The sequence below is a fragment of the Diorhabda carinulata genome, chromosome 12 (genome assembly GCF_026250575.1).
Source record: "Diorhabda carinulata isolate Delta chromosome 12, icDioCari1.1, whole genome shotgun sequence".
Taxonomy (NCBI): Eukaryota; Metazoa; Arthropoda; class Insecta; order Coleoptera; family Chrysomelidae; genus Diorhabda; species Diorhabda carinulata.
Window position 1 is genome coordinate 2,357,104 of NC_079471.1, and position 22,984 is coordinate 2,380,087.

General features: G+C 29.9%; 4 protein-coding genes across 11 annotated transcripts in view; 1 reads left to right on the forward strand and 3 right to left on the reverse strand.

Moving 5' to 3' along the window:
• The window catches only part of LOC130900119 (G protein-activated inward rectifier potassium channel 3), an 85,442-nt gene extending 69,060 nt beyond the window's left edge, over positions 1–16,382 (reverse strand). For all 4 annotated transcript variants that reach the window (XM_057810481.1, XM_057810476.1, XM_057810478.1 and 1 more), the window contains exon 1: positions 16,280–16,382. The gene's annotated coding sequence lies outside the window, so the exon portion shown is untranslated. The remainder of the gene's footprint in view (positions 1–16,279) is intronic.
• Positions 32–22,984, forward strand: part of LOC130900121 (uncharacterized) — a 35,171-nt gene continuing 12,218 nt past the window's right edge. Inside the window, exon 1 of one of the 2 annotated variants that reach the window (XM_057810499.1) lies at positions 32–257. The gene's annotated coding sequence lies outside the window, so the exon portion shown is untranslated. Of the gene's footprint in view, positions 258–4,500; positions 4,869–22,984 lie in introns of those variants that run through there. The other variant, XM_057810498.1, reaches the window with a different exon arrangement.
• Positions 1,709–5,237, reverse strand: LOC130900122 (BTB/POZ domain-containing protein KCTD5). 2 transcript variants are annotated; one of them, XM_057810502.1, is made up of 4 exons: positions 5,007–5,237; positions 4,310–4,488; positions 3,843–4,100; positions 1,709–3,676 (listed from the first exon to the last, which is right to left on the reverse strand). In XM_057810502.1, the coding sequence occupies exons 2-4, from the start codon at positions 4,478–4,480 to the stop codon at positions 3,479–3,481; spliced, it is 627 nt and encodes a 208-aa protein (XP_057666485.1). In that variant the 5' UTR covers positions 4,481–4,488; positions 5,007–5,237; the 3' UTR covers positions 1,709–3,478. The 2 variants fall into 2 exon arrangements, with proteins under 2 accessions (XP_057666485.1, XP_057666484.1); XM_057810501.1 differs by lacking the exon at positions 5,007–5,237 and having other exon boundaries at positions 4,310–4,495.
• Positions 5,426–17,140, reverse strand: LOC130900120 (glycoprotein 3-alpha-L-fucosyltransferase A-like). 3 transcript variants are annotated; one of them, XM_057810497.1, is made up of 6 exons: positions 12,528–12,693; positions 11,714–11,912; positions 11,029–11,171; positions 9,555–9,812; positions 8,686–8,892; positions 5,426–7,216 (listed from the first exon to the last, which is right to left on the reverse strand). In XM_057810497.1, the coding sequence occupies exons 2-6, from the start codon at positions 11,897–11,899 to the stop codon at positions 6,754–6,756; spliced, it is 1,257 nt and encodes a 418-aa protein (XP_057666480.1). In that variant the 5' UTR covers positions 11,900–11,912; positions 12,528–12,693; the 3' UTR covers positions 5,426–6,753. The 3 variants fall into 3 exon arrangements, with proteins under 3 accessions (XP_057666480.1, XP_057666479.1, XP_057666478.1); XM_057810496.1 differs by having other exon boundaries at positions 12,229–12,689; XM_057810495.1 differs by lacking the exon at positions 12,528–12,693 and adding an exon at positions 16,933–17,140 and having other exon boundaries at positions 6,404–7,216.

The window sequence follows — 22,984 nt, forward strand, 5'->3', positions numbered from 1 at the left end:
CATATATTTATGATCATTTCTACTCTAAGATCGCACCAAAAGACGCGACTTTGACAAGTCGGCCATTTTGCGTGGGTGGCAAACAGAATATTTATTTTTCGTTTATTAAAGTGGTTATTTTGTGTTTTAATTGTGACTTTTGTATTTTTCGCATTGTTATTTGACATTATTTGGACAAATTGCATATTATCTAACCTTAAGCAGTGATGTAAAGTGCCATGCCACGAGATATCGGGTGAAAACAGTGTGTAAATAAGGTAAGACAAATTAGTGATAATTTTTATCTTTCTTTTAAAATATTATAAAAAAAACTAATTTTGAAACAGAAGAGATCTAAAATCAAAAATATTTAGAAACATAAACATATCAAAAGGACTAAGAAATTAAAGAAATATTGAGAAACATTTTACTTTGTTTTTAATGAAATAAGTCACCCAATTTTTTTATCCCACCTCGTACGTTAGAAAAGTTTGTAAAAAATAAAAAAGACTTTCCTTGATGATAAATGAATCATGTATATAAAATAACATCTAAAAGCTTTTGCAATCTTTAAAAGCCTGATAACTCATGATTCCTTAATTGATGAGTATATACACCGCAACAAAGATTTATACATATATGATTTAAAAGTTATATCTTTAAATTAAATTACCATTTATAATTCAAATTTTGTGACCTAGTATTAATAAACCTCCAAAATTTGCTGTTCAATCTGTATTCTAAAGATCCTTATCTGTTTTAGAGATTTCTTTTTTCATAAAATCAGCAATGATAAATTGAAAAACGAAATTGTTTTGAAAATAACAAAACTTCACATAAATGACTGTCACTTTTTTCTAACCATTCGAAATGTTCAGAAATTTCACACATAGTCTTTTGAAAGTTGGTACTTCGGAAACGTCATATGGATTTGACAATGACATTGTGTCAATCTCATGACTTATTGAGTGATGATATACGTAAAATATGGGAAATATTCATTGACACCTGCAGAACGTCGTAAACGCAATCGTCCCATTTTACCATAGACGAACAGGATTTCGAAGTAGATGTCCATTTGAAATTTATATGCGTAACAAGCCAAAAATTTTATTGCTATGTAATTCTTCATCAAATTACCTAGGTGACGGGCCCATATTTAGTAAAAAGAACAAAAACGGATGGTCGACTAGAAGCAAATATTTTTTCAAAGAATTGACAAAATCGACATTCAATGTGTTTACTCACTGTGTTTTAGGAAGGAATAAAATAAGTGTAGCATTGCAACTTGATTTAGACAAATATGATCCAAGTAACAATTGAAATTTTCGAAAAAAAAAAAACAATTCAACCTCTATTATTATCCAAGAGCTCCGGAAACCGATTTTCTGAATAGACTTAAAACGTTGCGTTTGTGCTCTAGTTCAAGTTTATATGTATATTAAAGACGTTCAAGTAATTTTCATTCAACTCTGGTTAAGGAACACCCTTTAATGTATTGCAATTTTTTTATAAACAAAAATTTAAACTAAATTTTCTAAAATAATAATCCTGGATACGAAAGTTAACTTCTAGAGGCTATATATATATATTTTTTTTTTGTTTAAATTATGAATATTTTTATCCCGTTTTGATTTACTGGATTAAATCCTGTTATTCTAAGTAAGAAACGAATATATTGAAGACCTTCAATCTTTTGTTATGGAAAGGCAAAAGAAGTACACAAACATTCAAACTATGAAATATTTTATGGAAATATCTTCTAAATATCAATTTACAAATTGAGAATCAATCGAATATACGCAGCATTCAAAGATGTGCTGATTTCGGTAAACTATTTAACAAATAACTGTTAAAAACATTTTTATAATTAAAAAATAAATATATAATAGTTTAGAAAACAAAAAATCAATTTATAATGATTCTGGTTAAAAGATAGTGTCACTATATATAAATAGAAGGTAAAAGTTTTGTAGCTCAATATAACACCAACTTTGAATTTATAGATCCCAAACAGAGTTGTTAAAATCAATTACAGTGGAAAGTTGGCTAAATAAGTGTTTTTTCAATTTTATCACAAATAATTTGTTTTGTAAGATTTTTAATCATTATTGGAGGATTATTTTCCAAATTTTCACTATTTTTTATCCCAAAAGTTCAAAATTATAGTGATTGGATTGAAATTTGAAATGTTCTAAATGTACTAAATTCTTGAATATACAAAAAAATGTCTAAGTTACACTATTTTGTCTACGATGAATTTGAAACTTATAAATAATTCACTGACATCTACACACCTTTCAATCTATAAAGTTTTCTAATATTAAAGGTACATAAATTTATAAAAAAATGGTATACAACATTGAAATTAAATTAAAAAAAATTAAAACTATGAAATTGATGATTTTATACTTAAATTCAAAACATTTGATGAAACAATCAACCGTCTTAAGATATAATTTATGTATGTACGTATATTTATACAAAATTGTTAATAAAATTGCACCAAATGAAATGAGATGGAGTAAAAAATTAAAAATCTTATATTCAGTAATAGATAAAAGTTGTACCAACAAATAATTAAATATTACAGACTGTTCGAAAAGAAAATCTGATACAGAAGTAGATTTGTTAATAAAATATATTAGGAAACAAAAATATTTAGAAAAATATTCAGTTTTTATATTAGCAAGCTACTGAATATAAGAGTTTAGAATTTATAGGGCATATCATTCTGACAACATCCAAAATATATCAGACACCACATTATACAGGGTTTATCTCAATGTTTTAATAGTATTGACGATGATGAGAAGAAAAGCAAATAACAATATGAGAATGAAAAAAATTCCATCAGTTGCCTCTTCAGATTCTTCGACAGGGTATAATAAGAAGAAAAAAGATGGAGTCGGAAGATGAGGAGAAATTAAAAGTGTGAACATAAAAGATATTAAGCATCCTATCATATTAGTATCTTTTGTGGGTAGAAAAAGATACCCTCAAGTTACAGACATATCTGTATCATTCAAGAAAAAGTAAATGATGAGATTGATGTCATGGCACATAACTGTATAGACACTGATAAAATTCTTCTTTTTGCCTAAATACCCACATAAAATCTGCAGTTGTCAGATACTGATAAATTCGTTAATAATTTCGTCTGCCACTGGTATTCAGTGATGTCTGACTTTGGTCATGACATGCCTAATATACTTGCACTTTTAAATAAAAAAAATGCATATAAAAAAATAACGACTTCTAATTATATCAGTTTAATTAGTACTAATTACATAAAGAGCCCTGCAATAAATTTGGAAGATATTTTTTTTATTAGAAATGATTTTTTTTTTTAAAGAAATATCCTCACTAAAGTCTCTGCCCTGGTGCTCTTACCTTAATTACTTATTGTGCTGTTTAACAACAACATTGTCAATATGATACACCCTGTAGATGATGATTTATTGAAAAATCTCAGATTTTTAATAACACACTTTGAAATCTACATTCTAGAACCTTTTTGTTGCAACACTTTGGCTCTGTCTTCTCTGTCACTCTTTATTTCCGGACAATCTGGTACACCACATTCTCTACTTACAACACACAAAAATTCTGCATGTTCATCGGCGTTATAGTTGTATTGAGAACCGATGTTTATTAATTGCTCGAATTTCCAACCATCTGACATAGTTGAAACCATCTAAAAAAATTATAGATGATTTAAACATTTAAGGAATAGTTTACGGTTGAAAACTATAAGTAATGAGATAATAAAATAAGAAGATATATAGATTCAAACAGAACTAGAATAATGAAGGCTCTAATAGTCTTAATACCAAATTTACAGAAAACTGATGGAAGAATACCTGTGTCAATTCATCTTCATGGCACTGTAAAACTCTATAAACATGTTTTTTACCATCTTTGTTAGGTCTAGTTTCTCTAATCATTATTCGTCTTTTTACCAAAGTGATTAATTCTGCAATATTGTAAAATTCAGCCTCTTCTAATACCCCCTCTTCTGCTAAACCCTTATTAATCACCAATTTTCCATGCCTAAGATAATTTAAAACGGGGGAGAAATAATTGGGATCTCTGTCTATTAAATATGCTCCTGTTTCATCCTGAAATAAATACAGTAATATAAAACTTTTAATTCAAAGTATTTTTTTTTCTATAAAACTAGTATTATAAATATTAGTCACACAAAAGATTAAACTGAATCGTATCTGAACAAAAATATATTATTGAACTTTGTATTACGACTATTATAATTACTGCTACAAAAATTCGTTCGACAAAACATAATAAAATATATTAAAAAAAAACTCACTTTATCAGAATCTAGTTCATTATCTTCTTGTATCAGTCTATACAGAAATGAGTTAGGATCTCTTGCCAGAGTTGTTTTTGTTGTTAAAAAACATGTTCCACCTACATTTAGTTTTACCCATTGTTTATTTCCAGTTTTTGAAAGGTTTTGTTTATTGTCATCTGACTCCATAACGAGATCTGCCATGATTGAAAAATAACCTATCACTTGACTTGTGTTTGACTTGTACACAGTATTGCCAATAAACATGAATCATACAGAAAGAAATATAACTAAGTAAACAATTAATCCGATAATTGATAATTATGTATATTTAATATCATAATTGTGGATATTATAAATTATTACGAGTTATTAACATTATTTTTCCCTATATCTACTAACAGTGTTGTATGTCAAAAATTGACATGAATTGCTAACTTCATTGTATTGTTAAGTTGTAGTGTGTAGTGTAGACATTTTTATTTATTTTCGATTATTTTGATGTTTGTTGTAAATCGGAATATTATACGAATTGTTTTGTTTCACATTACTGTACACAAACAATATCCGGCTTTGGGTAAGTATTATTTATTTTGATTAGTCATCTTTTTATGAAGTTTAATTTCTAAACCCAATTATGGTTCCATAAAATATAAACATATTTAAACATAGTTTAGTATATTACCTGTACATTGAGTATTTATTTTCTCATTACCTTGTTTTCTTTTGTTAACTGTCGGGCGGATTTTATGTTAACTAGAACTTATTATCTAATTATTTTAGTTGTAATTGTACAAGTTTCTTGTGCAATCTCTGCAATAATTCTTGCAATATTTGTTTCATTAAAACCGCATCTACTTTTTGATAAAATATATTATTTGTTGTTGGAGAATACTTTTTTGGGTCGGTTATTAAAGTTTCAGAAACATGTTTCATTGAATTGTTTGAGAGATCATAGATTTTATCAGTTATTGCCTAGAAGTAACCTTGTACAGTTTCATCACACAATATACGGATATTATCATGTAAGCACGATGATCACATCTAGTACATAATTGTAATTGCAATAAGTAATTTATTGTTTCAAGGATATAATTTTATTTTGAAGATGATTCTATGTAAAAAAAACAGGTATGTAATTGATAAATATATTCTAGATTTAGAAATTAATTAGCATACAATCGAATTTTTTATAGGATCTCAAGGTTTCTGTTATACAAAACACAATAAAGTATTGTAGTTAAAACATAGAAAAAGAACACATTTGCAAAAAAAATATATTTAGGTACTACATGTAAGCCTTTTAAGACTATAGCTTGTAAGTGATTCACTTCTACTTCCTATTTTTTGCTTTTGTTTTTCCTGAATCCCTCTCTATCTCTCTCTTAGGTCTTTCATCACCTCTATATCTTCCTTTTGTCTATATCAATCATTTTTTTTGTTGTTCTAAAATCTGGCATTGGTTATTGTTTTATACAGATGTAGCTTCACCTTTCTGGAGATTTTTTTGGAACTTATTATCACATTCACTGCTTCCAATTGTTCACTTCCCTTTGTTATTCTTCTAGATCTTCTCCCTCGACACCATCGTCCTTGATAACCACCATAAGATATACATAACAACTTGTTCTAAGCTTATTACTTTTTGTTCAGTCAGTCAATAAATCAAAATTATGAATTTAATGATGTTTGAACATATAAATGAATTCAAAGAAATGCTTAATTTATAACAATCTTCCAACAAATAGGAATTACGTGGTGTCATACTAAAAAATGGATGTAATTGAGAATTTAACTTACAATTTATGATTTTCTTTATGACTAATTTCATTTCGAGAGCTTTAAAATGTTACCAGAAATGTTTAACCACATTCTAGAGGTTATTGGGTATGTTATCAGCAATTTTCGGAAATTTATATTCTCATTATGCGAGTTATATTGGGTACATATAAAAATTAAACTGATAAGTTTTTTGGTATCCATCATATTTGTTTATGCATATGAATTCCCCCAGTTCGCATATGAAGGTCAAATCTGTTTGAACTTTGAACTTTCTCTGAGGAATTGGTGTGATTTAACAAAGGAATCATATGAAATGGAATGGAATCTTTGTATTTTTTATCTTTATTTGATATAAATCGAGCGGTAGCACGTTTAGAGCTGTTTTATCTTAATCTAACAGTGCTAAAAACAAGATTTTTTGTTTTGAACTATTTCATTACATTACATTCTTATAATTAAATACATTTTTCCCAAATTTGAATCACATATTTATATATTTCAGAATTAGTAGACTCAGAAACTGTAAGGAAGAAATCAAAAAGGTTATTTTTGGGATACATAACCTCAAATATACAATATAAAAAGTCCTGTAGCCCCTTCATTATTGTTAAATAAATAATTTCTTTAAGCTTGGAGAATTAAAAATCACTTCCATGCTGTGGGCCTAAAATGTATTTTAATTATTTCGAATTCCAAGCAGGATAACACACATTTTGGGGATCCCACTGTTTCTCCAAGTTATCATAAACTTTATGTTTTTTCTCGTTGTAATTCAAAGCCTGGCAAACACGACAATAGTGAAAATTTTGACTTTGAAAATACCCGTGTTCGTTTAATATTTCGAAATGCGATTTCCATTGGTAATACTTTAAAAATTCGTCGGTTCTGTTTAGTCTAAGTAGATATTGCGCTAAAGATGCTGGATTCGCAAATTCGTCAATGTCTATGTAAGAATTTGGTGGTAGAATTCTCCTATAATCCGCCCGGTTTGCACCCATTACTATAGGGATGGAATTTTTTTTGTGAAACGCGTTCCACCAAACTTTTTCCGTAATGTATTCGTCACAGTTCGAATTTTCGAAAGATAAATAGAACAGATACTTTTCTAAATCGGGACAGTCTTTTCTGAAGTGACCAGGACATCTGGAACAAAAGAAAAAACACAAATAATACTAAATAGTTATCATATTATAATTGACGCACATCCTCAATTTGTGAATGCGGCTCTTCTTTGGAAAATATTTGAAGTGGGGCTACGAAGAAACTTCTTTTTTTGAGATTATATACATTAATTTGAATTTTTTCGTTGTAATGGTGGTTTCTAATAAAACAACGTGCTTCCAATTAAATTTTTATACGAAAAATCAAAATATTTATGGATTTTATTCTATTTTCCACCTCTAATAATTTTTTTATGCAAAAACTGATCTCCTCGTATCAAAAAACCCCGTTCTATAGAAATTTAGTAGTATATTTACCAAATTTATTTTCTATTATCAGAAATCTGAAATTTCTTTCATAACTTTAACGTTATTTTACGGAAAAATTTTTATTTTAACTTTCACCCTGTATATTTCCCACAATTATGAAACTGAAAGAATGAAATATAGAAATTAACTTAGATACAAGTTTTCTTTAATGTTTCATGTCAAAAAGAATTCGATAGCTGGTATAGTCACGGAAATATTTTTTTAAACAAAATTTTGATTTAAATTCCGCGTCTTTTTGAGAAAAAATTAATCATATCTTTTTATAGTGAATATACGAGAAAAATTATGAATTATTATGTGAAACCTCGTGGTTTTTTTCTTAATTTTCCACTTCCACAACAATTGATATCTTTTTTGAAATCCTTGTATCAACAAACCCCTTTTTCAAACAAAAAAAATCCTATTCCCCATTTTTATATACAGGGATAGTATTAAAATGCTTTTTGTGATTTAAAAATGTTGAAACAAGTGAATTAACATCACACTGAACTTCAATACGAGGGTTGCTACATAAGTTTTGAAATAGATAACTAAAAATAATTATAATTGAATTGTTTTTTCAAAATATTCTCCATTAAGATACATTTTTTTATGTTTTTGAACCCTTTTTTTTCCATTTCGATTGAGCTACCCCCAAAACATGTGATTTGAACGCATCAATGATCAAAAAATGAATTTTGCCCGTCTTGTAAAACCCATACAGTCGACAGTTTTGGGTTCAAATTCATAGATCCATGATCCGCCGCGATCTTATAGAGGTCTTGAAGTGCTGCGCTTGAATTTTATCAACATCTCTGTGCACCAATCGAACATTTCATGCAGGATGGCCTCCGAAATGCAATTTAAGAAGAATTTGAAACTTTTCGGTGGACAGCTTGACATGCTTCGTTGTACCTGCCTTAAATGCAATTCGAACACTTACAGCAACACTTTTTCGAATCCCTTTTGTAATTTCTTTTAATAAATTCATGTTGACACTGCGTTTTTCCTTTCGAAGCAAATTCATCGACCTCTGTATTCACATATCAGTGAATAGCGGATATCTTAAAACTTAGTTAGCAACCCTCGTATTATAACTGTATTTTTTTTTCTGGAATAATTTCAATGAGTAATGATACTTACTTCAATGTCCCACATGCACCATATACGTCGACATCTATATACTTCTTGAGTTCTTTCACGTAGGCCCACCTATGGTTTTTACTACCGCAGTTCGATCCTAAAATGGCTACCAGAACATCTCTTCGTTTTTCTAAATGAAAATCCACTTGTTCGGGGTGCTTCTTAATAATCGTTCTACCGTACGGTACTGGAATATCGGAATCCATTCTACAAAAATTCATTACATCGTTGCAGATAATCGAAATCAAATTTTTTGTTGTTTAGGATATTTTAAAGAATTATTTTACTTCAAAGATTTATGAAACTAATCTGTCAGCTTCTTTCCTTCCTGTCATGGGTGCTTCTACAGCCAATTCGATTCGCATAAGAATGTAACAAGAATTCTATTATATTTTCTCTGGTTTAAATTTTTGATTTTTTTACAGTGTACCCTTTGTTTTGTTTCTTCGGGAAATTGATGGTTTTTTCCGTTGGATTTTTCGCCTTTTTCCGGTGACACCACTTCATAAAGAGATCGTACTGTTTTTCGTACTATGCACGAGATTTTTCCGGCCGCGTTGCTTTCTTCGAGTAACTCTTCATCGCCGATGTTTTATTTTCCATCTTCATTCATTGTTTTTCATTAATTTAGACAAAACTTTGGATAAAACAAATAATATCAGAAAATTAAAAATTTAAGGTTACGCAAAATCATCGAAATGAAACTGTCAACTGTCAACATTGAAATGGTTACTCCAGAACGTCCCGAAAGCGTTTTGCAGTACGAAACTGTCACTTTCACTACATGGAACACTCAAAACGCAACTTTCGTATGTAAATGAATACAGAACGAACAACTTTTAGATAGCGCCGTCTAAAAAATATATTACCTGTAAGACATGGACCAATTGAAAATTCCGTTAAAACTTGCGATGGAAATATTTTTGTCAGGACGTAAAAAGGTGTGATGAGGACTTTCTTCTGTTAGAAAAGCCCAAATTTGATCAGGCTTTCCTCTCATCGGAGGTAGTTCTTTCGGATTTTTCGTTCTATGCAAATGAACTAATACTATATCCGCTGTTTTTATATTTGTATCCTTATAAGTAATATCACAATTTTTTACGGGGCATTTCTTGAAAGGATCTACCCTGAAAAATATAGAACTCGTGAGCAAAAAAATCGACGCAAGACGCACGATCGCGGTCAAGCAAAAAGGTTTCCAGGTCTTCCATAGACTCGACTTCTTCTATCGCTACCATGCAGACACATTTTGCTTTCGCCTTAGAAGAGAATGGAGCCTCTTTGTTCATCAGTCCAATTGACTTTTAAATGGACTGGGGTTAATTTAAGGCCAGTAACTGGCCATTTTGGCTCAAGGTTAGCTGCTTTAAGTCTTCTTCTGACTATCCACCCACTCACAGCTACTTCTCGCGTTTCTCTGAGCACTTATTGGACTTAAAAACTAATAAACAATGAATCTGTCATCTTTCTCGAACGTGCACTTTTTTCTTCCGGAACCGCGCCTTCGATAGAAGTTACCAGCCTCTTGGTAACGACGGTAAACCCTGAAAACAGCAGACCGACTCATGCTCAGCGCACTAGTCCCTTGCTTGAGCGGCTTTACCACTTGATAGTATCGGTTGACGTTTGATAACTGATAGTTGTCGGTAGATATATTCATTGGATATATTTTGGACGGTATGAGGAAATTTTTTATAAAGAGGAATACTCATAGCAATTGGCCCTGATGTAGGAATTGCTCCTCTGCAGTCCTGGGGTTATGGCTGCTTTATTCCGGGCTGGTAAACAGGTTCACCAGGTTATAGAAAAACCACCACATCAAAGAACGGTGAGAGGTAGGATTTAATCTAATGGCTATGGAAGAATTGTCTAAGAAGTTAAGGTAGATCTCATGAAGGAGGATTCATTGGATTATTGGAGTTTGCCCTGATATGGGAATTGCTCCTCTGGAGGGCTGGGGTTGTGGTGATTGGTGCAGAAATGTGAACCGGCTTACCAAGTTATAGAAAAACCGCAGAAAACCTGCAACAGCGACAATTATTGGTTAGATGGATAATCTTATATAAGGGTTAGTTACCCCTAAATAGCACTATTGTAAACAAGCATAAAAAGGGCAGTACTAAGAAAAATAAAATTTCTTGTTCAGTTTCTTTGTCATTGATTTGCGATTGCAGGGGTGTCGTCAGAATCGATTTTTTTACTCACGAGTGTAGTTTAATCATTAAATGTAATAATTTCTAGTATATTTTTTATAGTCGATGCAATGTTTTCCAAACTTTTTATCGTTACCACATTTGATTATATTATTTATGTATGGTTGAATAAATTAGTTCCAAACCTCACCATTTATTTGAGAAATTCATCATTAATCTCTTTTCTATAATATGACCATATTTCCAAATCAATATTTGATGTTTCTTAGTGGATTTAATTACTGGTTCTTGCTCTTCCAAAAATAAGATTCGCCCCAAATTAGAAAGATTCGTCTGCAATAAAATATTAACATTTTTCTAAATTCATAGAACATCATTTCAACCTTGTTGAACACACTGTTTGCACTACCACCACCCACGATTTTACTGTATGACGCGCGTTTCGATAACCAAGTTATCGTCTTCAGAGACTGAAAGTAAACAGTTTAATTTGTGAGTGTTGGTGCAGTGGGAATGTAAACAGTGTGTTCAGAATGAACTTCCAAGGTTATTTTAAGAAAAAACAAATAAAAAAATTCTATTTTTCCTCTGTCAGATATAAAAAAAATAACATCAAGAATAGTTTTAATAGTATCTGTTCTTGATGCTGGATTTTCAGGATGGTAAATTCGTTGTAGGTGGCCAAGAGGCCGTCGAGCTCCTGATGGATAAGTAGAAGGGGTTTGAATAGCTACTGATATCCCCATATTACATACTACAGGGTAATCGAAAGAGTTTTTGAAAATATCGAAGAGCTAAAAGCGTAATATCCAATGAACAATATTATAAGTATTTGCTTAAATAATGATAATTAATAATAAAAATTAATGTCTTACTAAATTCTCTCGAAGTTTCCGCCATTGTTTAACTGTATCTGATTGAATATTATATATTATTTTTGTGTTTTCGTTATTTTCTGGATAACGAATCGTATCTATTTGTATCAATAGACCAATTACCGTTAAAACTATAATCCCAATAAGAATAGAAAACTTTTTTTTCGGACAACTAAATTTGTACATTTTGTGGCGTCATCTGAAACAAAACAAAACATTTCATCTCGTATAAATATTAGATACAAATATAATTCAAAATGGGACATTACTAAAGTTGATTGTTTATTCAAATATCACAATATTTTCTTATATGTAATAGATTAGATAAAAAAATAGAAATTTATGAAGTAAACATCATGTCAAGTACAAAAAAAAACTTCAACTTTATAATGAGAAAGAAGTTTGACTAGTAGCTCGTTTTTTAAGTCGTAAAACGATTTTCGAAATAATTAGGTCACTAAATAAACAATATAAAGCTACAAAAATAGTTCAGAAATCCATTGATAAGTGCCTACCCTGCATCCTTGAATCTCCTTATCTTTGTCTCGGATTTTATTCTGGGTAACTGACCGCCGTTAGAAATTTAAATAATCAACTTAGTTCTAAATCTAATCGATTGTTTTCAATAATTATTATTGTTACTATTAGCTTTCACGGTCTCATTTTTTGTTATAATTTTTTCGTACTGGAAAATCTAACTACACAAAACTGTATGTTTCATTTTGTAGATAACTTCGGTTTGTAGGTTATGTTACAAGTCTTATCAGTTAATGATTACATGCAACGGTAACATTGAAATATAATTAAGTTTTACCCGTAACGCTGTTGAGATATGTATTACCGCTTCTTTCATAATTCTGATCTATAAATTTAATAACTTAATCGATATTCCACATTTACCGAAATCACTTTTTGTAACTTTCACTAGTAAACTATGAAAATTGATGAATGTCATCACTCATCAGTTGAGTACAAAATCATATTTAAGCAACGTTGCCAGACCTGGCAATGGGTACGAAGATTAAGCGAATATAAAAAACAAACAGAAATTTGTTATAAAATTTGTAAAAAAATTTTAAATTTTCGAAATTAATGATCGTATTAGTTGGAAGAAGATTCGATTTAATTCTACTGAATAATATACATATACAGGGTGAGAAAAAGTAACTTTTTCATTTTAAATTCATAAAAAGTACGATGATTGTTGATAGTTTTAAATATATATTGTAAAGTAAAGTATGACAGATGACACTAGAAATAGCAAAAGGCAAAGCAGTACATTCAAAGGCTAAGGTTGGAGCAAATAATGAAAAACGAGGAAATCTGACAATAAAAAAAGATACCAAATTAAGAAAAATGTATAAAATTAGTCAGTCAGTCCGCGTGGACTCATCATCTTCACTGTTTACCAATGGAAACATCGAATCGTAAACATAAATGCATTTCTATTTGCCGAAGCCGTCGGAAGGCGTATTTCTTCGAAATATTCCTGCCACAAAGTCTGCGATAAGCAGTGGCGTGGCTTGGTGAGATTAATTTGATTCATAAATTTCTTTAAATAAATAAAATTATGGCGTTTTCAAGACAAAGAAATTGCACATTGTAGCAATTTAATAATGCAATTGCTGAATCAACTAGAATAAATAAATTTTCCATTTATCGAGCAGTGACGAAAGGGTTGCCGTGGATCATTCAAAGAACCGAAAAACTAATACAGCAAAAGGTAGCAGATTATCCAGGATACAATTGTACATGTTTATAAACGAATAAAAAGACTACCGAAGTTCTAATAGACGGATGGGGTACAAAAAGGGCTCAGGTCACGTCTGGTAGCCTGTTTAAACCAAACGCCCTTACAAGTAGATACATTTTACTCGTCTATTTACGTTTTATAATTTAATATTGAGTTGTAGAAAGTGTGGCAGGTATAATTATGATTTTTATAATCTGCAATTGATATTGGAAAAACTAGATCAATGTCTAGCATTCGTAGACGATAATAACAAGATATGAAATACAGTGTGTTACAATAAAGTTGGATAAAGAAGGTGCAAAGCACGAAAAAACAATAATTATTAATAGAAAAGTGACAAAATATAAGATAAAAAACTTAGTAATGATAATAGATATATCTAATCAAATTTAGAATAGTCAAATGTGAAATAGTCAAATAAATAACCGAATTATATACCTCGTGGACCAAAACATAAATAAAAACTTCTTTACTGTTTTTCTTTCATCGTAATTTACGTGGCGATGTTCTAATCACGGTGAAGGATACGTTGGGTGTTGCCTATCCCATAATTGTCCTTTGTGACAGGATTCCAAACATTATCTTGTTTTTTAATGGGAAATTGTATACTACTACTTAATAGAATGGCATTTTGTACCACAATTGATGTATCTCGACCATTTATCGTCACCATTTTGTTGCAGATATCCAGAAATTTCGAAAAATATTCCGGGAAACTTGTAGAAAACTAAGTAAAAGCTTCGTTATTATAAAACGTCGGTTTTCGCGAGTATTTTTTAACTAAATACAGAACCACCGTTTTCTTCTCAATAAATACCGTATATCCCTCGTATAAAATTAATTATAAACTGCAATATTTGAGTATTATATAAACTCTCTATACATTTTGCAATTACAATGCATTTTACTTGAAAAATAATTTGATAACGTGAGTAATATCCAAGGCTCGATAAGTAATTTCCAATTGTCTAATTATTTAAACAATAATTAGATACAAGGTCTTATTGCTAATAACAATGCGGGATATACTTGGCTGTTTATCAAATTATTACCAAATCATGTGGTTTTTGCAGAAATTCTTCACTTTTTATTTCATATTTCAGTTGAATTCTTTATTTTTATTTCTGTTTTCAAAGAAACCTCTAACGGAAGTTTATACAGCTATTCTCGATTCACAGCTGGATACCTGATAAAAAATTTTTCTTTTGTTTTACCAATTTGCCAATTTCCCTGTTTCCAAGTCCTTGCAAACCATTCACTACGCTACCAGCAAGTTAAGGACAAAAGGAATGACGTTAAAGTTGTACTAAACTGTGTAAAATTTTAAGAAGTCGACTGTTGACAGACTGCACAACAATACAGAAACTTCGTGGCGACAGAGTCCACTAAGAACTACATAGACAAATGCAGTGACGAAGAAGACGATTGGGATTAGACCCTAATACACCCAAATATATTAGAATTAATGTGATTCGTAAATTTTTAATCAACACAAAGTGACAATCGAACTCAATCGGCTTCAATGGATGTAAATCAAATATATCTGACAAAAGTAAACGCCAATATATCCAAATATATTTAAGAATTGAAGTGATTCGACTTCAGTCGGCGTGAATAAACTCCGAAAATAAATTTTCAATCAACAAAAGTGACAATCGAACTCAATCGGCTTCAATGGATGTAAATCGAATATATCTGACAAAAGTAAACGCCAATAGATCCAAATATATTTAAGAATTGAAGTGATTCGACTTCAGTCGGCGTGAATAAACTCCGAAAATAAATTTTCAATCAACACAAAGTGACAATCGAACTCAATCGGCTTCAATGGATGTAAATCGAATATATCTGACAAAAGTAAACGCCAATAGATCCAAATATATTTAAGAATTGAAGTGATTCGACTTCAGTCGGCGTGAATAAACTCCGAAAATAAATTTTCAATCAACACAAAGTGACAATCGACCTCAATTGGCTTCAATGGATGTAAATCGAATATATCTGACAAAAGTAAACGCCAATAGATCCAAATATATTTAAGAATTGAAGTGATTCGACTTCAGTCGGCGTGAATAAACTAATCCACTTTGTAAGGTTAGAAAATCCAAAAATTAGAACATAGAATTTCTGAATTCTTTAAATTTCGTTCCAGTATTAGGTAGAAACTAAACAATATTCAGAAAAATGAATTTTTAAAATTTGCAGAAGCCGTAACTTGTTTATAACTTAATAATGCACACTTGCAATTGGTTAAAATTCTACCCCCGATATTACCACTACTCTTTATAAAATTAAAATAACAAATTCGTTGCTCCGTTCTTTATTCTTCAACAAATAACGTGGTGTGGAAGTTAAAAATGTCTTTGGTGCATTTTATGCTAAGTCAGCGGGGAGGTTAGGTTGAGTTGTCTAATCTTCAGGACAACCACGATCACGAGCTGGCACATTGTAACAGAGGTTTAAAATTTTATGGCGGGTATTAAAATCACGAGCTGGCACAAGGCCCGGAGGAACAAGAAACGTCAGAAAGCAATAGTTTTTTTTTTCGACTACAGCCTAATAATTAACGATGTGAATCTTGACGACAATCTGTCAAGGAAGTAAATAATAAACAAATAAATCAGTTATACCGAAAAATATACAAAAACTAACTGTCAAATAGTATTTTTTGTCGGTATTCAAATATTAAAAACAATTTTTTGGTATTGGATAAACGTCTAACCTAAAAAATCGCTTCACGAATACAAATATCATTTTCTCCACCCTATATATACTATATTACATCACGTGAAAGTAACTAGGTGTTTACTTACAATTTAATTAGTTCACTTTCAATTGGCTATGGATTTTATGATCGATATTGCATCATTATTTTCAATACTCTTACCGCCAAACACGTTTGAATAATAAAACTGACTGACTGATTGAAAAGTGCTGGTTTACTACAAATACCGAATATTCCGAGTGGCAAACTTTTACGGTTGCCAGCTTGTTAGCGTTGCGAGATAGCACCAACCATTTTTTTTTAATTTTTTATCGAATCTTTCGTAAGTAATATATTCGTCGAGGCATTAGCCAGGAAAGTAGTTGTTTTCTCCTATGAAGAACGCAGACTACATTTTCGAAATTATTTTACATTTTACATATTTTACACACCTCATTTACCATCGGAATCTATATTATCGGCGACTAGCTAGATTTCCACCTGACCAATAGTTCGCAGTTGGGAGTGAAGATGGCGCCACTTAGTGTTAACTGGGAAATGTTTAACTACCAAATGCGGCGCTCTTTGACGTTGCCTTTAGTTCGGGTGTTAAACTGCTCTGATGCGACGTATTAACGTCGAAACTAGTCAGTAGTTGCAACTTCTCCTTGCAATTGCGAACCATTGGGGACGTTAATATCAACAAAAGGGTCAATTAACATTATTTTTCGTTGAAAATCGCATTCTTTATGCATTACTTACTAAAAAACATTAACAAGCCACAAGATTATTTAGCACGCCAGCTGTCAACGTCGCACTTAGTTACGCAACGTTGCATCACTTATCGAATACGCTCGTAAATAAAAGTTTCTAGTATCATAAAATTCCCAGAGGATTTCGCACGCGTTTTAGCACCCGTTTTGACTCATCATTGTACGCGATATAATTGAAACTATTTGGATTATAACAGTCGGAAACTCTATTCAAAAGTCAACGACAGGATTTTCAGAGGGTGTATTAAATTAACATCATAAATTCAAATTGAATGGAAGTCATTTAGGAACGTAGGCTTTGTTATAATTTATTTTTTTTTATGGAAATAAATCAATAATACATGAATGTTTGTAAAGATTGAACGATTTCAATCAGTGGCTTGGTGGCGATAGAGAAAATTTTTATTCAATTCAAATTGTCGTAAAGACCTATAAAGTCCTAAAAAAAACTTCAGTGCTTCATAAAATCATACATAATCTATTATAGTATATTGTTATTCATTCAAATCGTCGTAAAGACCTAGAAAGTCCTAAAAAAAACTTCAGTGCTTCATAAAATCATACATAATCTATTATAGTATATTGTTATTCAATTCAAATCGTCGTAAAGACCTAGAAAGTCCTTAAAAAAACTTCAGTGCTTCATAAAATCATACATAATCTATTATAGTATATTGTTATTCAATTCAAATCGTCGTAAAGACCTAGAAAGTCCAAAAAAAAACTTCACTGCTTCATAAAATCATACATAATCTATTATAGTATATTGTTATTCAATTCAAATCGTAGTAAAAACCTAGAAAGTCCTAAAAAAAACTTCACTGCTTCATAAAATCATACATAATCTATTATAGTATATTGTTATTCAATTCAAATCGTCGTAAAGACCTAGAAAGTCCAAAAAAAAACTTCACTGCTTCATAAAATCATACATAATCTATTATAGTATATTGTTATTCAATTCAAATCGTAGTAAAAACCTAGAAAGTCCTAAAAAAAACTTCACTGCTTCATAAAATCATACATAATCTATTATAGTATATTTTTATTCGATTCAAATCGTCGTAAAAACCTAGAAAGTCCTAAAAAAAACTTCAGTGCTTCATAAAATCATACATAATCTATTATAGTATATTGTTATTCAATTCAAATCGTCGTAAAGACCTAGAAAGTCCAAAAAAAAACTTCACTGCTTCATAAAATCATACATAATCTATTATAGTATATTGTTATTCAATTCAAATCGTAGTAAAAACCTAGAAAGTCCTAAAAAAAACTTCACTGCTTCATAAAATCATACATAATCTATTATAGTATATTGTTATTCAATTCAAATCGTCGTAAAGACCTAGAAAGTCCAAAAAAAAACTTCACTGCTTCATAAAATCATACATAATCTATTATAGTATATTGTTATTCAATTCAAATCGTAGTAAAAACCTAGAAAGTCCTAAAAAAAACTTCACTGCTTCATAAAATCATACATAATCTATTATAGTATATTTTTATTCGATTCAAATCGTCGTAAAAACCTAGAAAGTCCTAAAAAAAACTTCAGTGCTTCATAAAATCATACATAATCTATTATAGTATATTGTTATTCAATTCAAATCGTCGTAAAAACCTAGAAAGTCCTAAAAAAACTTCAGTGCTTCATAAAATCATACATAATCTATTATAGTATATTGTTATTCAATTCAAATCGTCGTAAAGACCTAGAAAGTCCTAAAAAAAACTTCAGTGCTTCATAAAATCATACATAATCTATTATAGTATATTGTTATTCATTCAAATCGTCGTAAAGACCTAGAAAGTCCTAAAAAGAACTCCAGTGCTTCATAAAATCATACATAATCTATTATAGTATATTGTTATTCATTCAAATCGTCGTAAAGACCTAGAAAGTCCTAAAAAAAACTTCAGTGCTTCATAAAATCATACATAATCTATTATAGTATATTGTTATTCATTCAAATCGTCGTAAAGACCTAGAAAGTCCTAAAAAAAACTTCAGTGCTTCATAAAATCATACATAATCTATTATAGTATATTGTTATTCAATTCAAATCGTCGTAAAGACCTAGAAAGTCCTTAAAAAAACTTCAGTGCTTCATAAAATCATACATAATCTATTATAGTATATTGTTATTCAATTCAAATCGTCGTAAAGACCTAGAAAGTCCAAAAAAAAACTTCACTGCTTCATAAAATCATACATAATCTATTATAGTATATTGTTATTCAATTCAAATCGTAGTAAAAACCTAGAAAGTCCTAAAAAAAACTTCACTGCTTCATAAAATCATACATAATCTATTATAGTATATTGTTATTCAATTCAAATCGTCGTAAAGACCTAGAAAGTCCAAAAAAAAACTTCACTGCTTCATAAAATCATACATAATCTATTATAGTATATTGTTATTCAATTCAAATCGTAGTAAAAACCTAGAAAGTCCTAAAAAAAACTTCACTGCTTCATAAAATCATACATAATCTATTATAGTATATTTTTATTCGATTCAAATCGTCGTAAAAACCTAGAAAGTCCTAAAAAAAACTTCAGTGCTTCATAAAATCATACATAATCTATTATAGTATATTGTTATTCAATTCAAATCGTCGTAAAGACCTAGAAAGTCCAAAAAAAAACTTCACTGCTTCATAAAATCATACATAATCTATTATAGTATATTGTTATTCAATTCAAATCGTAGTAAAAACCTAGAAAGTCCTAAAAAAAACTTCACTGCTTCATAAAATCATACATAATCTATTATAGTATATTGTTATTCAATTCAAATCGTCGTAAAGACCTAGAAAGTCCAAAAAAAAACTTCACTGCTTCATAAAATCATACATAATCTATTATAGTATATTGTTATTCAATTCAAATCGTAGTAAAAACCTAGAAAGTCCTAAAAAAAACTTCACTGCTTCATAAAATCATACATAATCTATTATAGTATATTTTTATTCGATTCAAATCGTCGTAAAAACCTAGAAAGTCCTAAAAAAAACTTCAGTGCTTCATAAAATCATACATAATCTATTATAGTATATTGTTATTCAATTCAAATCGTCGTAAAAACCTAGAAAGTCCTAAAAAAACTTCAGTGCTTCATAAAATCATACATAATCTATTATAGTATATTGTTATTCAATTCAAATCGTCGTAAAGACCTAGAAAGTCCTAAAAAAAACTTCAGTGCTTCATAAAATCATACATAATCTATTATAGTATATTGTTATTCATTCAAATCGTCGTAAAGACCTAGAAAGTCCTAAAAAGAACTCCAGTGCTTCATAAAATCATACATAATCTATTATAGTATATTGTTATTCATTCAAATCGTCGTAAAGACCTAGAAAGTCCTAAAAAAAACTTCAGTGCTTCATAAAATCATACATAATCTATTATAGTATATTGTTATTCATTCAAATCGTCGTAAAGACCTAGAAAGTCCTAAAAAGAACTCCAGTGCTTCATAAAATCATACATAATCTATTATAGTATATTGTTATTCAATTCAAATCGTCGTAAAAACCTAGAAAGTCCTAAAAAAACTTCAGTGCTTCATAAAATCATACATAATCTATTATAGTATATTGTTATTCAATTCAAATCGTCGTAAAAACCTAGAAAGTCCTAAAAAAACTTCAGTGCTTCATAAAATCATACATAATCTATTATAGTATATTGTTATTCAATTCAAATCGTCGTAAAGACCTAGAAAGTCCTAAAAAAAACTTCAGTGCTTCATAAAATCATACATAATCTATTATAGTATATTGTTATTCATTCAAATCGTCGTAAAGACCTAGAAAGTCCTAAAAAGAACTCCAGTGCTTCATAAAATCATACATAATCTATTATAGTATATTGTTATTCAATTCAAATCGTCGTAAAGACCTAGAAAGTCCCTAAAAGAACTTCAGTGCTTCATAAAATCATACATAATGTATTATAGTATAGTGTTATTCGATTCAAATCGTCGTAAAGACCTAGAAAGTCCCAAAAAGAACTTCAGTGCTTCATTAAATCATACATAATGTATTATAGTATAGTGTTATTCAATTCAAATCGTCATAAAGACCTAGAAAATCCTAAAAAAAACTTCAGTGCTTCATAAAATCATACATAATCTATTATAGTATATTTTTATTCGATTCAAATCGTCGTAAAGACCTAGAAAGTCCTAAAAAAAACTTCAGTGCTTCATAAAATCATACATAATCTATTATAGTATATTTTTATTCGATTCAAATCGTCGTAAAGACCTAGAAAGTCCTAAAAAAAACTTCAGTGCTTCATAAAATCATACATAATCTATTATAGTATATTGTTATTCATTCAAATCGTCGTAAAAACCTAGAAAGTCCTAAAAAGAACTCCAGTGCTTCATAAAATCATACATAATCTATTATAGTATATTGTTATTCAATTCAAATCGTCGTAAAGACCTAGAAAGTCCCTAAAAGAACTTCAGTGCTTCATTAAATCATACATAATGTATTATAGTATAGTGTTATTCAATTCAAATCGTCATAAAGACCTAGAAAATCCTAAAAAAAACTTCAGTGCTTCATAAAATCATACATAATCTATTATAGTATATTTTTATTCGATTCAAATCGTCGTAAAGACCTAGAAAGTCCTAAAAAAAACTTCAGTGCTTCATAAAATCATACATAATCTATTATAGTATATTGTTATTCATTCAAATCGTCGTAAAGACCTAGAAAGTCCTAAAAAGAACTCCAGTGCTTCATAAAATCATACATAATCTATTATAGTGTATGTAAATTACATAATAATTATTTTCTTGAAAGATCTGTGGCGTTTATTCACTGTAACAGATTCGATAAAAAAATAAATTTTACATCATCACATCATTCGACAATCTCATGTATTTTTAAATAAATTTAGATAAAAAAAATCCGATATTGAATCGATATTTTCAATTGCGTAAATACGAGTAGTGAATTGAGTTGAAAAATTCAAGTAAGTACCCATTTTGGAGGTGAGTAGTTACTTGGTTTACCGGTACGGGTTCTAGGTTGGAATAAGATTAAAGATAATAGAACCAGACTGTGGATCTCGTGTGGTGCGGAGGGAACTCAATCCAGTCTTGTTAGCATGTATTATATACAGTTAGCAGTGACGTACACATATTTTTTTCTTGATATTTCCATTTGATGTTTATAATTCAATCCACTAGCTTGAAATTAACAAATATTGGTAAGACTTCCGTATCATGTCGGTGACAAAAGTGGATAGGGTTGAGTATGTAGGTTGGGTTGGAGGTAAGGACACAAAATATGTCATAGAAACAGGTGGAACTGTGAAAAAGTGAATCTACAGTTGTATTGGTACAAAACAATGTATTGAAACAGTGTAGTTTGAAAATATATTGCTTGGAATAACTCAGAGAGCTTGAAACGATGCCTAAAGGCCGAAATCCACTAGAAACGCGCCACGCCACTCCACGCCATGTGTCTAATATATGCGTATATGTGTTTCCATTTAATTTAATTGCCGTGTACACAGTCAGCCCCCAACACGCCACGCCATCCCTCGTGGAACGATTTTAAATACTCATATTAATGGAAAAACATATTTACACATATTCGACGCGTGTTGTGGGGTGGCGTGGCGTGTTGCTAGTGGGTTTCAGCCTTAACCTAACCCAACTTAACCTAAAAAATGGTTTTTCTAACAAATTTTTTTTCAATAATTTGTAAAAATTGTTTTAATTATGATATTCAATTGATTTTTTTTTCAAAAACTTCGTTTTTGTATGTAATTTCAGAAAAAAATACGATATTCTTCGAACAAAATGATTTAAATGCAGATTTCGGGGTTTTTAGATTTTTTATTTGCCAATAAATTATTGAGATTTTGGTTTTCAAACTAAAATAAACTAAATGGGAACAAAAAATATTGGAAATATCAATTTTTTTTCATTATTTATGATGAGTAACAACCTTATTTCGTATTTCATGTCCCTGATGTTTAAAATTATTGGTTATAATTATTG